General features: G+C 41.8%; 1 protein-coding gene across 1 annotated transcript in view; it reads left to right on the top strand.

Moving 5' to 3' along the window:
- The first annotated feature begins 1,360 nt into the window (after window positions 1-1,360).
- LOC117750433 (target of Nesh-SH3-like) overlaps window positions 1,361-15,354 on the top strand; it is a 28,759-nt gene continuing 14,765 nt past the window's right edge. The window contains 9 exon segments of the mRNA XM_034561656.1: window positions 1,361-1,463; window positions 8,923-9,102; window positions 9,185-9,253; window positions 9,339-9,471; window positions 10,994-11,184; window positions 11,874-11,917; window positions 12,629-12,677; window positions 13,251-13,316; window positions 13,499-13,576. Coding sequence (XP_034417547.1) covers window positions 1,361-1,463; window positions 8,923-9,102; window positions 9,185-9,253; window positions 9,339-9,471; window positions 10,994-11,184; window positions 11,874-11,917; window positions 12,629-12,677; window positions 13,251-13,316; window positions 13,499-13,576 — 913 coding nt within the window.

The raw sequence follows: 15,354 nt of genomic DNA, 5'->3' as shown, positions 1-15,354 counted from the left end.
GTGTGTTTGCGATGCACAAGAGAGCCATGTTTAAATGTGCGACACATGGCTGTAAATGTTGCGCGTGATGATAATGTTGTTGTTGTTTTTTTCACCGGCAGAGAATATATTTATAGCTATGATAACGAGAGACATTGTTTCCATGGAATACGATGGCAGCCATACACTCATATGGCTCTTTGGATTCACACAGCTTATACGTCTGTTCCGATTACTCTTTAGATTCTCCCGACTGAAGAGTGTGTTTGTGTTTGTGTTTATGCGGCATTGTGGGGCTCGCCTCGGTTCTGGGAACCAAAAACGTTGGCCCTCCCCAACTTTGACAGCCTCCAGTATGATGGCGTTATTACTTTAGGTTTTAGGTTTCAGAATCAGGCTTTAATTGAGATTTTGGTTAGGGGGGGGGGGGCTGTGAAATGAAAGATGTAGGTCCGTTTGTAGAAACAAGGAAAGAGGTGCAAGAGTCAATTTAAGTAAGCACACAGATTATAAAACCCCTTTATACGTGCACACTTTAACATCTCCAGGCTTCACTAGTTTTTCTTCTGCAGTATCCCAGATCTCGTGTGTGTGACTTCATTGCATCACTTTTTAGAACTCACATCAATTGTTGTCTGCAATGAATGACCTCATCCTCTCTCAGCAGCTCTTGTTTCTCTCTCTCTGTTCTTCTCCGCATTGGACGACATCTATCGCAGGTGCGTCGGTTTGCTCGACGCGTCAAGAGTGAGGCGAGGAAAAAGAGTGATAGAGAGGGAGAACAATGAAAAGTGTTCAGTGGGGCCTCTGCAGATGGAAAGTAGGATTGCTGGACACACGCCGCACACTCGGCAGAGAGAAGAAGAAAGAAGAAGAAGAAGAAGAAGAAGAAGAAGAAGAAGAAGAAGAAGAAGAAGAAGAAGAAGAAGAAGAAGAAGAAGAAGAAGAAGAAGAAGAAGTCTGCGGAGGGCGGGAAGCTGGGAGAAAACTTTCGCTCCTTTTCCAGGAGAGAAAAAAAGAGTGGAGACGGGGAGGGGGGGGGGGGGTAATGGGAGTGGGTGTGTTCCCCAGCTCTGTCTCTTCCCTCCCTCCCATTGTAGAGGTATAGATGGTGCAGGAGCAGCCAGAAGTCCAGTCCAGTGAGCTGCACTAGTCCTGAGAGCCGCCAGCTCCCAGAGAAGTAGTCTGGCCACTCCGGTAACACCCAGCCTGACTCCTGCAGCACACATTAACTCAACCTGTTAGCAGAGATTCATCCAATCGGCCGAGGTGGCGGCATCTTTTTTTTCTTCTTCTTCTGCATTTCTGAACTGAGCTCACGCAGATCAAGGGGCAGCTTGTTACTCCCCGAGTCTCAGAGCCAACCGCGACTGAGAGGACGATGGGGATGCAGCAACACTCCCACGGCTTGCTGGTCCTGCTCCTCGTGGTCTTCTTCACAGGGATTGTTCTCTCCGGCCCTTCAACTCCCCGCAGGAGCAGAGGTAGGTGCTGCTTACGGCCACATCTGGAGACGTAAGGGAGTGCGTGCGAAAGCGAGTGCGTTTGTTGGTTATTGTGGTCGTCCGTCTCCTGCGGGTGTCCTTCCCACAGTCAAAGTGAAAGTCAGTGTGATCGTCCTTCCGTGTTAGCCCTGTGATGCGTTAATGGCTTTTCCATGGATCTCTTTCTGCCTTTGTGCCAAAATGCATGCTGGGAATACGCTTGGAGAGACAGTGTGTCTTGTTTAGTGTGATGGATTTGTGTGAGGAAGGGTTGTGTAACCATATTGGGACGACCGGTGACTACAAAGTCTTTTCAGTGATGGATACGCATATTGTTTGAAACATCGTAAAGAAAGTTTACAGATTTTGGTTTTGTTGAAAGAGCATCGTACCATATTGGTTGCCAAGTTGTAAAGAAATGAACCCATTTGCTGTATTTTAATTATGTGAACAATCAATAGATCCTAATTGTATTGTTTAGTTATTTAAGTTATGGTTTTCGAAGCCCCACCCACCAGACTGTCAATTAGAAATAACTGTTTTTTACGATCCTGGTGGTATATTCATATTTCCCTGAAATGAGGTGAGCAGGTTTTAACGACAGTGTTTCCAGGTTTGCGGGTCAGAGGTCAGACTTGTAGATGACTTTCCTGGAACTGAGCCCCCCTCAGCAGATGAGTTTGTAAATTGGGTAATTATTTTTCATTTATGAAACTATTCAACTATTAGAACTCTTATTAATGCATTTTTTCTCAAACCACCTGCAGAGATTTTTTACGACATTTGCAGCAGACGGATCCTTTTTTTGGGCCAAATCTTGTTTTTTTTTCGAAGTGTTTCCAAAACTATTAACGACAACATGGAGATTATGACAGCGTCTTTGCATTACATAAAACATATTCAAACCAAATCACAATTTTCAGGTTTTTAATCAATAATTACTCACTTTGAAAAGGATTGTCTGATTGTGATTCTCACAACATTCTTTAAAAAAAATAGGGAATTTTCTACGTACGCTTTCCATGTTGTCTCATTATCCCACTGCACACACACACACACACACTTGCATACACACTACATGTCTGACTCTATGCTTTGTTAAACCCGGGGGCCCCTTCGAAGGCTTTCGATGGCAGTAAAGGTGATTTGAGGTGATCGAACTGGAGTGGATATAAAGAGGTGAGCCCCGTGGAGAAAAGGCCTCGCCCAGTGCGTAACATGCTGGCTGAACACGGCCTGCAGACAAATCTGCAGTGTGCAGCTTTGGAGCCAGATGAAAGGAAACCGTGTGTTATTTCTTTGGGATGAGAGTTGAAACAATGGTAGATCGAGGCCCTAGTTTTAGAGTAACACATGTGATGCAATGAGGTGCGTTTGCTTTCTCGTGTTATAGATGTAGAATGCACCTTAGAGTTGACAGGTATACGGTTAGATAATCTGTACTTCCCACGGCTTCTGATTCTCATTTACATGCGCAGATGCTCTTTTTGTAAAATACTTTATGACAACATATGGCCTGGAAGCATCTGCTGAACCAGACAAAACATGGCCACGTTTCATGTTGCAGATTAATACATGTGGAAGGAGGAAGTGTGGAAGAAAACAGATGAATTCAGAGCACTCTAGGAAGTCACTAAGCATCAGGTTGATTGAAAGCTAGTTGCTGACACGTATATTTAGGCAAAGATTGAATGAAGGAGGAGAGGGATGGGATGGAGCAGCTCCACAGGGGAGGCGAAAACAGCTGTTCCTATGTTGAATTTGACAGAGGGAATAATATATAGTGTGAGAGTTGGAGTGACCGGCATGGTGTTTCAGACCCTCTGTGCTTTGTTTGGAACTAGGCTCAGACATATATTCACACTTCATTGCTTTAAATAAAGGTGACTTTCTTTTTTTTTTGCCAAGGGGCTATAAAAACCACTCTCTCTACGGGGCTGGACGCTAACTCCCCTCTCCTGCCTCGCTTCTTCCAAGACCTAAGGCTGAAACACCGGGAGCCAGAGCTGCGTAAAATCGTGATACATGGGGCTGTAGAACAATATATTGCACTAATATTTATAGGGCATACCGGTCAGGGGCAGTGGTAGCGGAAGAGGGGGGTGATGCTTTTCTTGAACAAACCTTCAGGAAAAGTGCCCTCTTGGATGCTTCCATATAAGATACACCATGAAGAAGTGCCCTCTAGGGTGCCCTTCCAGTGGGGTAAATGTGATGAAGTGCCCTCTTGGGTGCCCTTCCAGTGGGGTAAGAGTGATGAAGTGCCCTCTAGGGTGCCCTTCCAGTGGGGTAAGAGTGATGAAGTGCCTCTTGGGGGCCCTTCCAGTCGGGTACATGTGATGAAGTGCCCTCTTATGTGCCCTTCTAGTGGGGTAAATGTGATGAAGTTCCCTCTAGGGTGCCCTTCCAGTGGGGTAAGAGTGATAAAGTGCCCTCTAGGGTGCCCTTCCAGTGTGGTAAATGTGATGAAGTTCCCTCTAGGGTGCCCTTCCAGTGGGGTACATTTGATGAAGTGCCCTCTTGTGTGCCCTTCCAGTGGGGTACATTTAATGAAGTGCCTTCTAGGGTGCCCTTCCAGTGGGGTACATGTGATGAAGTGCCCTCTAGAGTGCCCTTCCAGTTGGGTAAATGAGATGATGTGCCCTCTAGGGTGCCCTTCCCGTGGGGTAAATGTGATGAAGTGCCCTCTTGGGTGCCCTTCCAGTGGGGTACATGTGATGAAGTGCCCTCTAGGGTGCCCTTCCAGTGGGGTAAATGTGATGAAGTGCCCTTTTGGGTGCCCTTCCAGTGGGGTACATGTGATGATGTGCCCTCTTGGGTGCCCTTCCAGTGGGGTACATGTGATGAAGTGCCCTCTAGGGTGCCCTTCCAGTGGGGTAAATGAGATGAAGTGCCCTCTTGGGTGCCCTTCCAGTGGGGTACATGTGATGATGTGCACTCTTGGGTGCCCTTCCAATGGGGTACATGTGATGAAGTGCCCTCTAGGGTGCCCTTCCAGTGGGGTACATGTGATGATGTGCCCTCTTGGGTGCCCTTCCAGTGGGGTACATGTGATGAAGTGCCCTCTAGGGTGCCCTTCCAGTGGGGTACATGTGACGAAGTTCCCTCTATGGTGCCCTTCCAGTGGGGTAAACAGGATGAAGTGCCCTCTATGGTGCCCTTCCAGTGGGGTACATGTGATGAAGTGCCCTCTAGGGTGCCCTTCCAGTGGGGTAAATGTGAGGAAGTGCCCTCTAGGGTGCCCTTCCAGTGGGGTTAATGAGATGAAGTGCCCTCTTGGGTGCCCTTCCAGTGGGGTACATGTGATGATGTGCACTCTTGGGTGCCCTTCCAGTGGGGTACATGTGATGAAGTGCCCTCTTGGGTGCCCTTCCAGTGGGGTACATGTGATGAAGTGCCCTCTAGGGTGCCCTTCCAGTGGGGTACATGTGACGAAGTTCCCTCTATGGTGCCCTTCCAGTGGGGTACATTTGATGAAGTGCCCTCTACGGTGCCCTTACAGTGGGGTAAATGTGAAGCTGGTGCTACATAGGCTGCCTTACATGCTAGAAGACGTTCTGGTGCCCTAACCTCATTTTTTATATATTTCTTTCTTGCCGGCCCAGACAGCATGAGTCCACCACTGCTCAGGGGTGTATGCAGTCTGTAGAGCACTGCTGTGATGTTCAGATGCTCAAAGACACACTGTCATGACTTCATTATTATGTCACCTCCTTCCACCAATACCAGCACATTCGTTTCAAAGAGCGGAAAAAGTTATTTTCCATTGCACATTTTTTAAAACAAAACAAGCCTTGTAGTCTTGTTCCAAGGATTATTTTTTTCCTCTCTTTTCGAGGCTTTGCTTAAGATATTTATAGTTCATTAGTTCACACATCAACATGATTGGAAAAGTCTCGATCGAAGCATATTCATTCTCAGAGGTTTACTTTAATGCTCCTCGTGTTAACCGACAGAGGAGAAGAGAGACAGTGGGGGCATGAAAGAGCACACAGAAAATTGTAATATTCATTTGCCAAACACGCGTAAAAATAACAGTTCAAAGTAAGCATGTTTTGTTGACAACCCCATTAACATACTCCCTTTCCCGGAGGACCATCCATCACTGCTGGTGATCCCAGATAGATGCTCTGCTAAGCCAAGATTGAGTTTCCAGTTTAAGGGTGTTTCTGCTTCTCGGGCCAGCAGGATTACATCCTCTTGATATCGGTCCAAAAACAGGATGAATACTTATAATAATGGGGAGACGTTCATTGAACAATGTGGCATTGTTTATTGGCTGATTCCCAGCGTTTTGTTGATGGATATAGTAATCGTTGACGAGTTACATTATGCATGAGTGGGGCAGACTGCTTATGTTCTGTTTTAATTGAAGGGAATAGTCTTCACTATTAGATTCCCAGGATGTATTATCTCATAGGCTGTGCAAGTAATCTGAGTGAGAAGCCGGCTCCAGACTTTGTCATCATTTCTCCATGACATAGGGATCAAAATATGTATTTATCATGGCACAGATGGCATGTTTGCTCTAAACATGTCCCTTTGTTATTTTGGTTATTAACATGAACAATTATGAGACAATGGCTCATTTGCATCTCTTAGTGGTCGTTCTGCTTCTCTGTGTTGTTGTTTTGCGTCTCTTCATAGTCTTTTGCATCTTTGTATAGTCTTTTTGCGTCTCTTTATAGTGTTTTTGCCTCTTTTTGCATCTCTTTATAGTCTTTTTGCATCTCTTTATAGCCTTTTTGCGTCTTTTTGCATCTCTTTATAGTCTTTTTGCATCTCTTTATAGCCTTTTTGAGTCTTTTTGCATCTCTTTATAGTCTTTTTGCGTCTCTTTATGGCCTTTTTGCATCTTTTTGCATCTCTTTATATCTTTTTGCGTCTCTTTATAGTCTTTTTGCATCTCTTTATAGTCTTTGCATCTCTTTATAGTCTTTTTGCATCTCTTTTTGCTTCTCTTTATAGTCTTTTTGCGTCTTTAGGCATCTCTTTATAGTCTTTGCATCTCTTTATAGTCTTTTTGCATCTCTTTATAGTCTTTTTGCGTCTCTATAGCCTTTTTGCGTCTTTTTGCATCTCTTTATATCTTTTTGCGTCTCTTTATAGTCTTTTTGCATCTCTTTATAGCCTTTTTGTGACTTATTGCATCTCTTTATAGTCTTTTTGCGTCTCTTTATAGCCTTTTTGAGTCTTTTTGCATCTTTTTGCATCTCTTTATAGTCTTTTTGCGTTTCTTTATAGCCTTTTGCGTCTTGTTGCATCTCTTTATAGTCTTTTTGCGTCTCTTTATAGCCTTTTTGAGTCTTTTTGCATCTCTTCATCGTCTTTTTGCGTCTCTTTCTGTATGTGGCTTCTCTTTTTGGTCATTTTATGTGTTTTTGTAGTTACTTCCAACATCCATTTATGAAAAAGAGAGTTTTCTGCCTGGTAGGTCTGTTCAGCAATCCATCCCCATGATTATTAAGGGTAAGATTATGGATCCCATTATACTTTAGTTACATGTCTTTTGACAAGGTTGTAAATCTTTTAATAATGTCATGTGTTTGACAGTGTCAGAGTCACCGACAGAGATGCTGGTAGTCGAACATTATTTTCCTCATTATTCATTATTCGTCCACACAAAACAAATGGGATGACCTTGTGGTTTTGGCAGATTTCTTTCTGGCTTGCTGAATGTCAATAGTTTTCCTTTGTGCTGCAGTTGATTGATTAACAGGAATGTGACTGGATTTTTTGTTCCTAAAGCTTTATTCATTTAACTGTGGAAATACTGATTAGTCTTAACAGCCCCTGAGCGGTGTGTGGGCCAAATGGCCCGGGCTCTGGACGGATTGTTGTGGGACCGAGCCAGTGTTTGCTTGTACTGGAGTTGAATACACACTGCCAGAAGTTTCCTAATGATTCTCTGAGCCCCTTCTTTCCCTCAGAGCCAATCTCCCTCATGTTTTATTGGAAATATTGATGGAAGAATCACAACAAATGCAGTTTTGATAGCAAAGCACATAGCTGGAAAAGCATGAGGGTATTTTTTTTCAAATTCAGGGCTTCCCCTCTTTTTCACTGCCTGTGTCTGTTTTGGCATCTGGCGACTTTCTGGCAGTATTCCTCATGAAAAGTTCCACTATTTCATTTAATGCTGAAATATGAGCCACGGACTTGCTCTGGAGAGTATATTACAAGTCATAATCCAGGCAGAAAGTCCATAGTGTTAAGCCTCGCAGACTTCGGTAGGTTTAGGTCTCCATAGACTCATTTATGATTTCCACTGCTTAAAAAAATGAAAAGAAACAGAGCGTGGAAATAATATTTAATTCATAAATATGTTCTTAATTCTGTATTGATTTGAGACGGTCTTTACTCACAGTGAATAGGATAAAAAACCCAACCACAAGGTCATAAAAACAGGCTTTAATTCACGGCTCACCATTTATCATTCAAGACTGCGCTGGTCTGGTTATTTATTGTTTTACACAAGCGTTGGCCAACTGTCAGTCATAAGTCACACTTCTGGCCCAGCTGTCCTCATTCGCGTTATCTGATCATGATTAGCCCGTCTGTTAGAAACTGGCTAATTGCTAGCATACCTGGTTGATATAGCAGAACCAAGATAAATATATCAAATTTTTCGTACTTGAGCTGCTTGTCATTTCAATAGTTGTGGTTTTTTAAACTTTTATATATATATATATATATATATATATATATATGCCTCACTGTACCGAGACTCGCTTCATACACGTACACATTTCAGTCAATAATGTTTGAATTAGTTTGGAAGGTGACAACTACCTTTTAACAATCATATGGCATACAAAGTGTTCAGACTTATATAAAGATCATATACTCTACTGCATAGCCTGATTGGTAAGAAGATGCAACCAAACTTCCTCTACTATACCACGCGAGTACGAGAGAGAGGGAGAGAAACACACAGAAAAGCATTACATCATCTCCACTTTCTCATCGCATAAACAGAAAGAAGAGAGGTTTTTCTGAGGGTTGCTTGGGCTGCAATCTTGTAAAAATGTTTTGCAGTATTTCCGTCTTTTTTATTAGGCGGAAATAAATACAAACTTTTTTTTATAGTTCTTACCTTATATGTTGTCTACATGTTCTTTGTTGTTGTTATCTGTTTTGCACTTTATTACTTTACTTTATTATTATTATTACTACAATCACTTCATGTTGGACGAGAGAGAAATGTACTTTCAGATCTTCTGTATGTTTGCACAAATGGAAGAAGTGACAATAAAGTGACAATTTGACTTTAATATGTATTTGGAATTCCTGGTTGCTGTCTGTAATTCACCCTCACTCTATAATGACGGACATCTTGTGGTTTTAACTTTTAAATACTGGCATTGGACTGAAGAAGTGTGCAGAAATATTTGGGCCTTCTTGCACTTTGCTGTGTCCGAAAAATGAAATTCTCAAAATCAACGTTTCCTCTCCACAGTGAGACGTCAGAACATGAAGGTCCGCATCAACGCCACGGGAGACACCATCGTGATGAAGTTTTTGCATCCCGACGCTGACACCAAGCTCGAGGGTTACATCCTGGGCTACGGCAGCAGCATGTTCTCCAAACAGTTCATTCAGCTGCCCGAGAACGGACAGCAGTACGAGACGGAGTTTGGTAAGAAATGGACTCGCATGTCGACCTTTTAATTCACGGAGAGAGCTTAGAGGATAACCTACGAGGTATCTTCTGCGTTTAGATGCTGAGCCCAAGTACCTTATCGCCGTTCAGCCCATCCCGTCCAATGAGGTGAAGAAGCAGTGCAGAGGTAATGGTACTGCAAGTTTTAGAGGACAAGATCGTCATCGTCAAGGCGACGTGGAGGTTCGAGTAAAATGTCAATTTGTTCTCAGGTAAAGTGGAACTGAAGAAGCCGCTTCACCTGGTCATCGGGTCAGTGACGCCCACCTCAGTGCTGCTGTCCTGGGGGACCCTGCTGAAGACTCCCTATGAAGGCAACGTCATGAATGAGTGTCTTGAGGATGGGTGAGCTTACACACTAGTGCACATTTTCAAGAACTGGAAATATAATGCTTCCATGGATTCAAATATCTAGCTAGCTGTAAGATACAAGTTAGAGCCCCTGTATTTGTTTGCATTTTGGAAATTGGCCCTCCACTAAGAGAATGCAGACATCTTTCACAGTATTACTTCAATACTGAAGAAAACGTGGTGATTCTGAGTCATATTCGAGAGTACGGAATATGCTCTCTATGATTTCTAAACGGATTTATGAACGTTTATTTGCAACATACATGGGCTGACATCAGATTATGATATCTTCAGGAAGCGTAAATGGATGTAAAAATATGTATGTCATGTCTGTTAAGCTATGACTCAATTTGGATGCAGTTATTTTGTTTAAATCTGAGCGCCGATGGTTTTAAAGTACCTTAATTGCCTTCACAAAACAGAGTTAGCAGATTATAATTGGTTCCAGGGTTGTGTAGCAAAACCACCCCAATGGTTGATCAAAACCAGCCCAACACAAGAACAAGAACTCAAACCATTTACACATGTTTTAAAGTCCAACAGCATTGCTGTATTGTAATATTCTGACACTGTAAATGTTTAGTTTGCCAGCATTGAAATCAGTTTTCCCTCAACAGTTATTTCAACTATGTACGTGTAAGTGGGCTTATGCCGTGCTGCACGTGTGTGCATGCTGATCTGTCATCAGTTTAGTAGAATTTGGGTATATATTAATAATTTGATTTGCACGCAAAATAGGTCTGCACAACCAAATGGAAAGATAATGCAGCCACTTCAAAAGTAGCCCAATGGGACCTGCCAACAATGAACTTTTTCTGTGTCTTTTAATAAGCTTTTTAACGATCCAGAATGCTTCATTCACCATTGTTGAGCATGAACTGAACAGCTCTTCTGCAACAGAGCAAAGATAGAGAGGCCAATGGTACAGAAGCACAGGTGTTCTGAAAAGAGAATCACACTAATGCATGGAGGTTCAGTTTTCAGCCACATGTCATGTATTGTAGTTTAGGTAAGCATAGAAAAAGATACCTGACTTTTCCTCTTACCACACAGTCTCTGGTATAACTGCACAAACAGTAAATTATTCCTTCAACTCTCTCATGTAATTGAGCAGTGGATCCAAGACAGGTGTTTAAGAGTCCACCCTACTTATCTTTTTGGATCAAGTCTCTTCTTTGTTTCGTGTCTAATATTAGTTTCACATGTGTCTTCTGAATAAAAGGATAGAAGCATGCATCTTCTTTTGGAAGTGTGGCAATCAAAGCATTGGATCCTGACTGTGCAGTTCATGCAGGAATGAACAGTGTTAAACGACATGAAAGGTGTTAGCCTAAACGAAGATCAAACCCCTGCAGTCATTAGAACATTGTCAGCGTTGTTGGAATACCGAACAAGACAATTCGATTTCATGGTATCTTAATGTACTGTGACAGTCGTCCATCTTGATGTAATTTCCTCTGAATGTCTAAGTTTCTGATGATTTACTGATGTATCTTTGTGTTCTTGCTCGGCTCAGACACTACACTGTGCGTTTTCGTGAGAGGAGCAGGAAGTGGAACTACCAAACCTGCCCGACTAGCGATACGGTCATCGACAACCTGAGGCCCAACACGGTCTATGAGTTTGGTGTTCAGCCCAGCTCCAAGGATGGCACTGGAGTGTGGAGCAAGCCGGTCATCCACAACATCAGCTCAGGGGGCATAGAGGGTACGTTTGATGTCGGCTTTTCACCCGGTATTGCCCCTGTACCCCAGCTGTGGCAAATAGACAACAAACAAGTATCTTTGAAAGTAAATCAACAAGAGATCCATGCAGTGTTGGTAATGTCATGATGACGTGTAGGTTTAAATAGGTAGCTTAAGCCCTGGGCCTTCTAAACAAGTGGGGATATTTTCATAGTTTTTAAATAGTCCTGGAGTTTTTTTTTATTTTGGTATTTAATCATCATACCCGCTAAATGAAAGATTGGTAATTAGTGTGAGAGAAAGTAATCTGAACTTCAGCCCAGTCCTATTTAAAAAAAGGAAAAAAGGATCAGTCCAATCACAAAGATCTGGTTCTGTAACACAGCTGAGAAAGTATTGCTTCATTTCTTTCTATTCTTTCTATTCTAAAAGCTTCTGCTTGAGTTTTTTTTGTGTATAAATCTGTGCGATGAATCATTTTGGTAATTTAGCAGTGTTTTCTACATAATAGCAGCAGGAGATACTAACCAATCTGAATCAAAAAGCAGTTAGTTTGTGGTTAACGTCTGAGGAACTCTCTCATTGATTCTTCCGAGACGAAATGCATCTTGAGCAAAGTGTTTAGTTGTAAGATGTGGTTTTGTTTAGTTTCTTAATTTGCTTTTAGTTCTGATGTCTTTACTGATTTGTATCTTGTTTTCATATTTCTAGAGAAGGCGATCAAGAAAATCTTTAAGCCTCCCGTTAACCCTGTGGTATGTATCAGACACAATCAATTCCTTTTCTAAGTTCAGCCGAAGCCTTATAACTAATATAAAGCTCTATGTTGTAGATTTTATTACATCAGAGTTGTTAAACAAATGTTAAGTGAAATTAGTGTGAGAATAAGCAAATAAGACTTCACAGGTACACTTAAATAAATATTGTTGGGAACAGGGTGTTAATCTGGAACAGAAAATATGCTTTAGAGTCCATGTCTAGGACTTTCGTGAGCCTTTATACTATTCTCAGGGTTGTTTGCCTCATTGGTTTTCCATCCAACTACTGAATGGAAACAGCACCAGTGCAGCCAAGACCGGCCACGCCAAGAGAGCTGCTGTCTGTAACTAGCAAACTTCTGGAGAGAAATAAAGACGAGAAGGAAAAAAAAAAAAAAGGAGACGAGATATGGAAACGAGTTGAGATGAGAAAGGTGGCACTGATTTACTGACAGAGGGCGGCTAATGCGCCACGCTCACGGTGCCGCACTCTTAAAACATCACAGCTGTTGAGCATCAGCGACAACACTTGCCCTACCAGAGGGAAACTAGAAATAACAAGCTCCTCAGCCGGGACTTTACTAATTCAACAGAGAGTAGAGGTCCAGAGAATATAGAGATGGCGCTGAGGTCAATGCCAACACTTTGACTCGTTACAGAGACGAATGAGCTATTCTAACCCTAGTCTGTCTGTCTTTCACCCTTCAGAAACCTTTAACGCCAATTCAACACTCCTTCCCCTTTTCTGCACGCCATGGTAAGCCAATAGAGACATGCTGCTTTTGGTCAAACCCACTGAACCTGTTTTTCTTTTACAGCAGCAGAATGTTTATAACATACTATGATTTATTGCCGCTCAGAAATATTTATTATAAGGCATTCTCACTGACCCCCTGCTTTAAGACTCAGCACTGGAAGAATTTTAACTAGAACATTTGATTCATCGTTTCTTTCAGACAGGAACTCACCATATTAAGTCTTACTTTCTTTGCATTTCACAATTTTCATCTGGCCGGTTTGTTGTAAATGCCACACCAACTGTGTGTCCATGATGATGGGTTTAGCATAAAGACCAATAAAACAACCCAGTCTACCACAAATTATGTTCATTTTTAGTTTTCATTATAGAGTCTTTCTGCTTTACCTATCTACAAATGTGGCTCAAATCAATATTGTGTATTTAACAATAACCCACAGTACTGTGTGTAATTTTAAATAAAGAAATGTTGCGATCATTATCAACTGACCCTTTTACACAACTCTTTTTTTTCAGGATTATGCGGACATCTTATGTGTGACACCTTGACCTAAATATTTTCTCCCATGTCAGTTCTCCATAACAGGACCAAGGGCAGGCTACCTCATTTGCGGAACATAGTCCCAAAGACCACTCTTGGTAATTACTTTTCTGACCTAAAGCGGAGTTCAGAGGTCAGAAAAACACTCTTGACCTTATGTCTGACCTTTCTACCTGTCTTCTTCCTCCCTATCCTGCACATAGACAAGGGTTTTTTTCTGCAGAACATACATTATTCACTTTTTTCTCCCAGGTCTACTAACGTACACTATATTTCTCAGCTCCCACCACAACTACTACACAGGAATCTCTGTCGACCCCTGGAGCCACACTGCCTGTGGCCATCAAACTGCCAATCGGTAAACAGTAAACCATAGTTCATTCTGAAAAAGCTTCATGGCTCTCATTCAGGCTGTGTGCAGTTGTAGACTTGGCAGACTGTAATTGAAGAGGCTGTCAATGCTTTGTAATTAGCTGCATGATTAAGAATAGCATGCTCTGATTGAGTACAGTGGCTAGATCCTCATTGTGGAAACCAATGGTGTCGGCCTTGGCTGCATGATATTTAAGCAAAGCAACAAAGCTTGCAGAAATTATTAATGATTTCTAGTTTCTGTTGGGTATGGAAAGTTGTTTTTAAAAGTAACACTGATTTGCTATATATAATCGAAAGAACTTTATCTAAGAACCCTGTAAGGTGCTAGCCCATACACCAGGAATTGTATTTACATTGCTTTAGACAATGGATACGTTGAATGTTGGCGTTTTTGCATTTGTCAAAGGAAGTGACGAAGTACAAGCGACGTGTAGAGCATGTGACAGAGCGACCGCTACCAAAAGTTACGTTGTAAGATAACGAATATAAGAAACCAGAAATTTGGGCAATCGTGCGGGCGTGAATGGTGGTGGATGGGAAACAAACACAGGGCTTTCACCCAGATTGTTGTTAGTGTCGATTCGAAAAAAACAATATAAACAATGACTTTACTTTTGTTCCGCTAAGTTGTTACCCTTGTTAACATTACATAAGATAGTCTGGTAAGGGCGTTTATTTAAGCTTGATGTTGTTACAGTCATTATTTTAATGCAAACCATGATCTTTTCAACTAAGTAGTTGTATTGCCTAAACCCAACCAAATTGTTTCACAATTAAATTGTTATCGATGAAACTTTATTTATGAAATGTATTTTCATTCTGGCGACTGGGTTGTTGGTGGCGCTCAGTCAAATTGTTTTAAAATCAGTAATTTCTCTTCTTTGGCATTTGTAAACCCATAATTACCTACTCAACCGTGCATCAGTTCATAAGACTATATATGCTAATGTTGGACAGTAGTTACAGTATGATTATTCATCACCATTTTTGCTGATTACAAACTTGAGGCTTTCGCTTTAAATGCAGCTCAGGGGATGTGAAATCTGCATGACTGCATGCACCAGACATTCCTCTCTCTCCAGCAGGGTCCCAAGCCTAGTTTTCATCATCTACTTCTCTTGTGTTACCCTGTCCTTCCGTATTTCTTTCTCCAGCCGTTATCTTATATTTGCAGGTAACCTTATTCTTACTAAATTCTTTTAAAGGTTTGTCATAAAATTGCTATGTTACAATGTTGGGCTTGGATGCATCCAACAACCAACCTGCATGCATCAAACAACTAGTTCAATTCCAAAGGCTCCTTCAAATGCAACCTGGATATTAAGCTGTAGCCGTCATTATCCCACAATTAATTTAGCACCAGTCAGTTATTCAGTCTAGCATTCGTAGGTTGAGTTGGAAGATCCAGTCCCTATTGAGACACAGATATATTTTCCATTTCTTTTTAATATACAGGAGACAATTCAAAGAAATAATAATTTGGCCAATGTTCCCTGTGTTTGGTTGGTTGGCTAATTCCACTGAATTAACCAACAACACACAAAAACAAAGGTATTTTAAACCATGGCCATACAGTTGAGATGCGGAACTAAATGTTACAAATGTCATGTTATCTATTGGTTTCTTTGCCTTCCTGTTGTTCTCTCTCTCTTTCTCTCTCTCTCTCTCTCTCTCTCTCTCTCTCTCTTTTCTGACTACCCTTGATGTCTGATCAGATTGAACAATCAATTTAGAATGGCCCATCAAAATCCCACAGCAAGC

This window comes from Cyclopterus lumpus, chromosome 21, assembly GCF_009769545.1.
Source record: "Cyclopterus lumpus isolate fCycLum1 chromosome 21, fCycLum1.pri, whole genome shotgun sequence".
Lineage (NCBI taxonomy): Eukaryota > Metazoa > Chordata > Actinopteri > Perciformes > Cyclopteridae > Cyclopterus > Cyclopterus lumpus.
The sequence above is the reverse complement of the archived record's forward strand: the minus strand, read 5'-3'. Positions and strand labels throughout refer to the sequence as shown.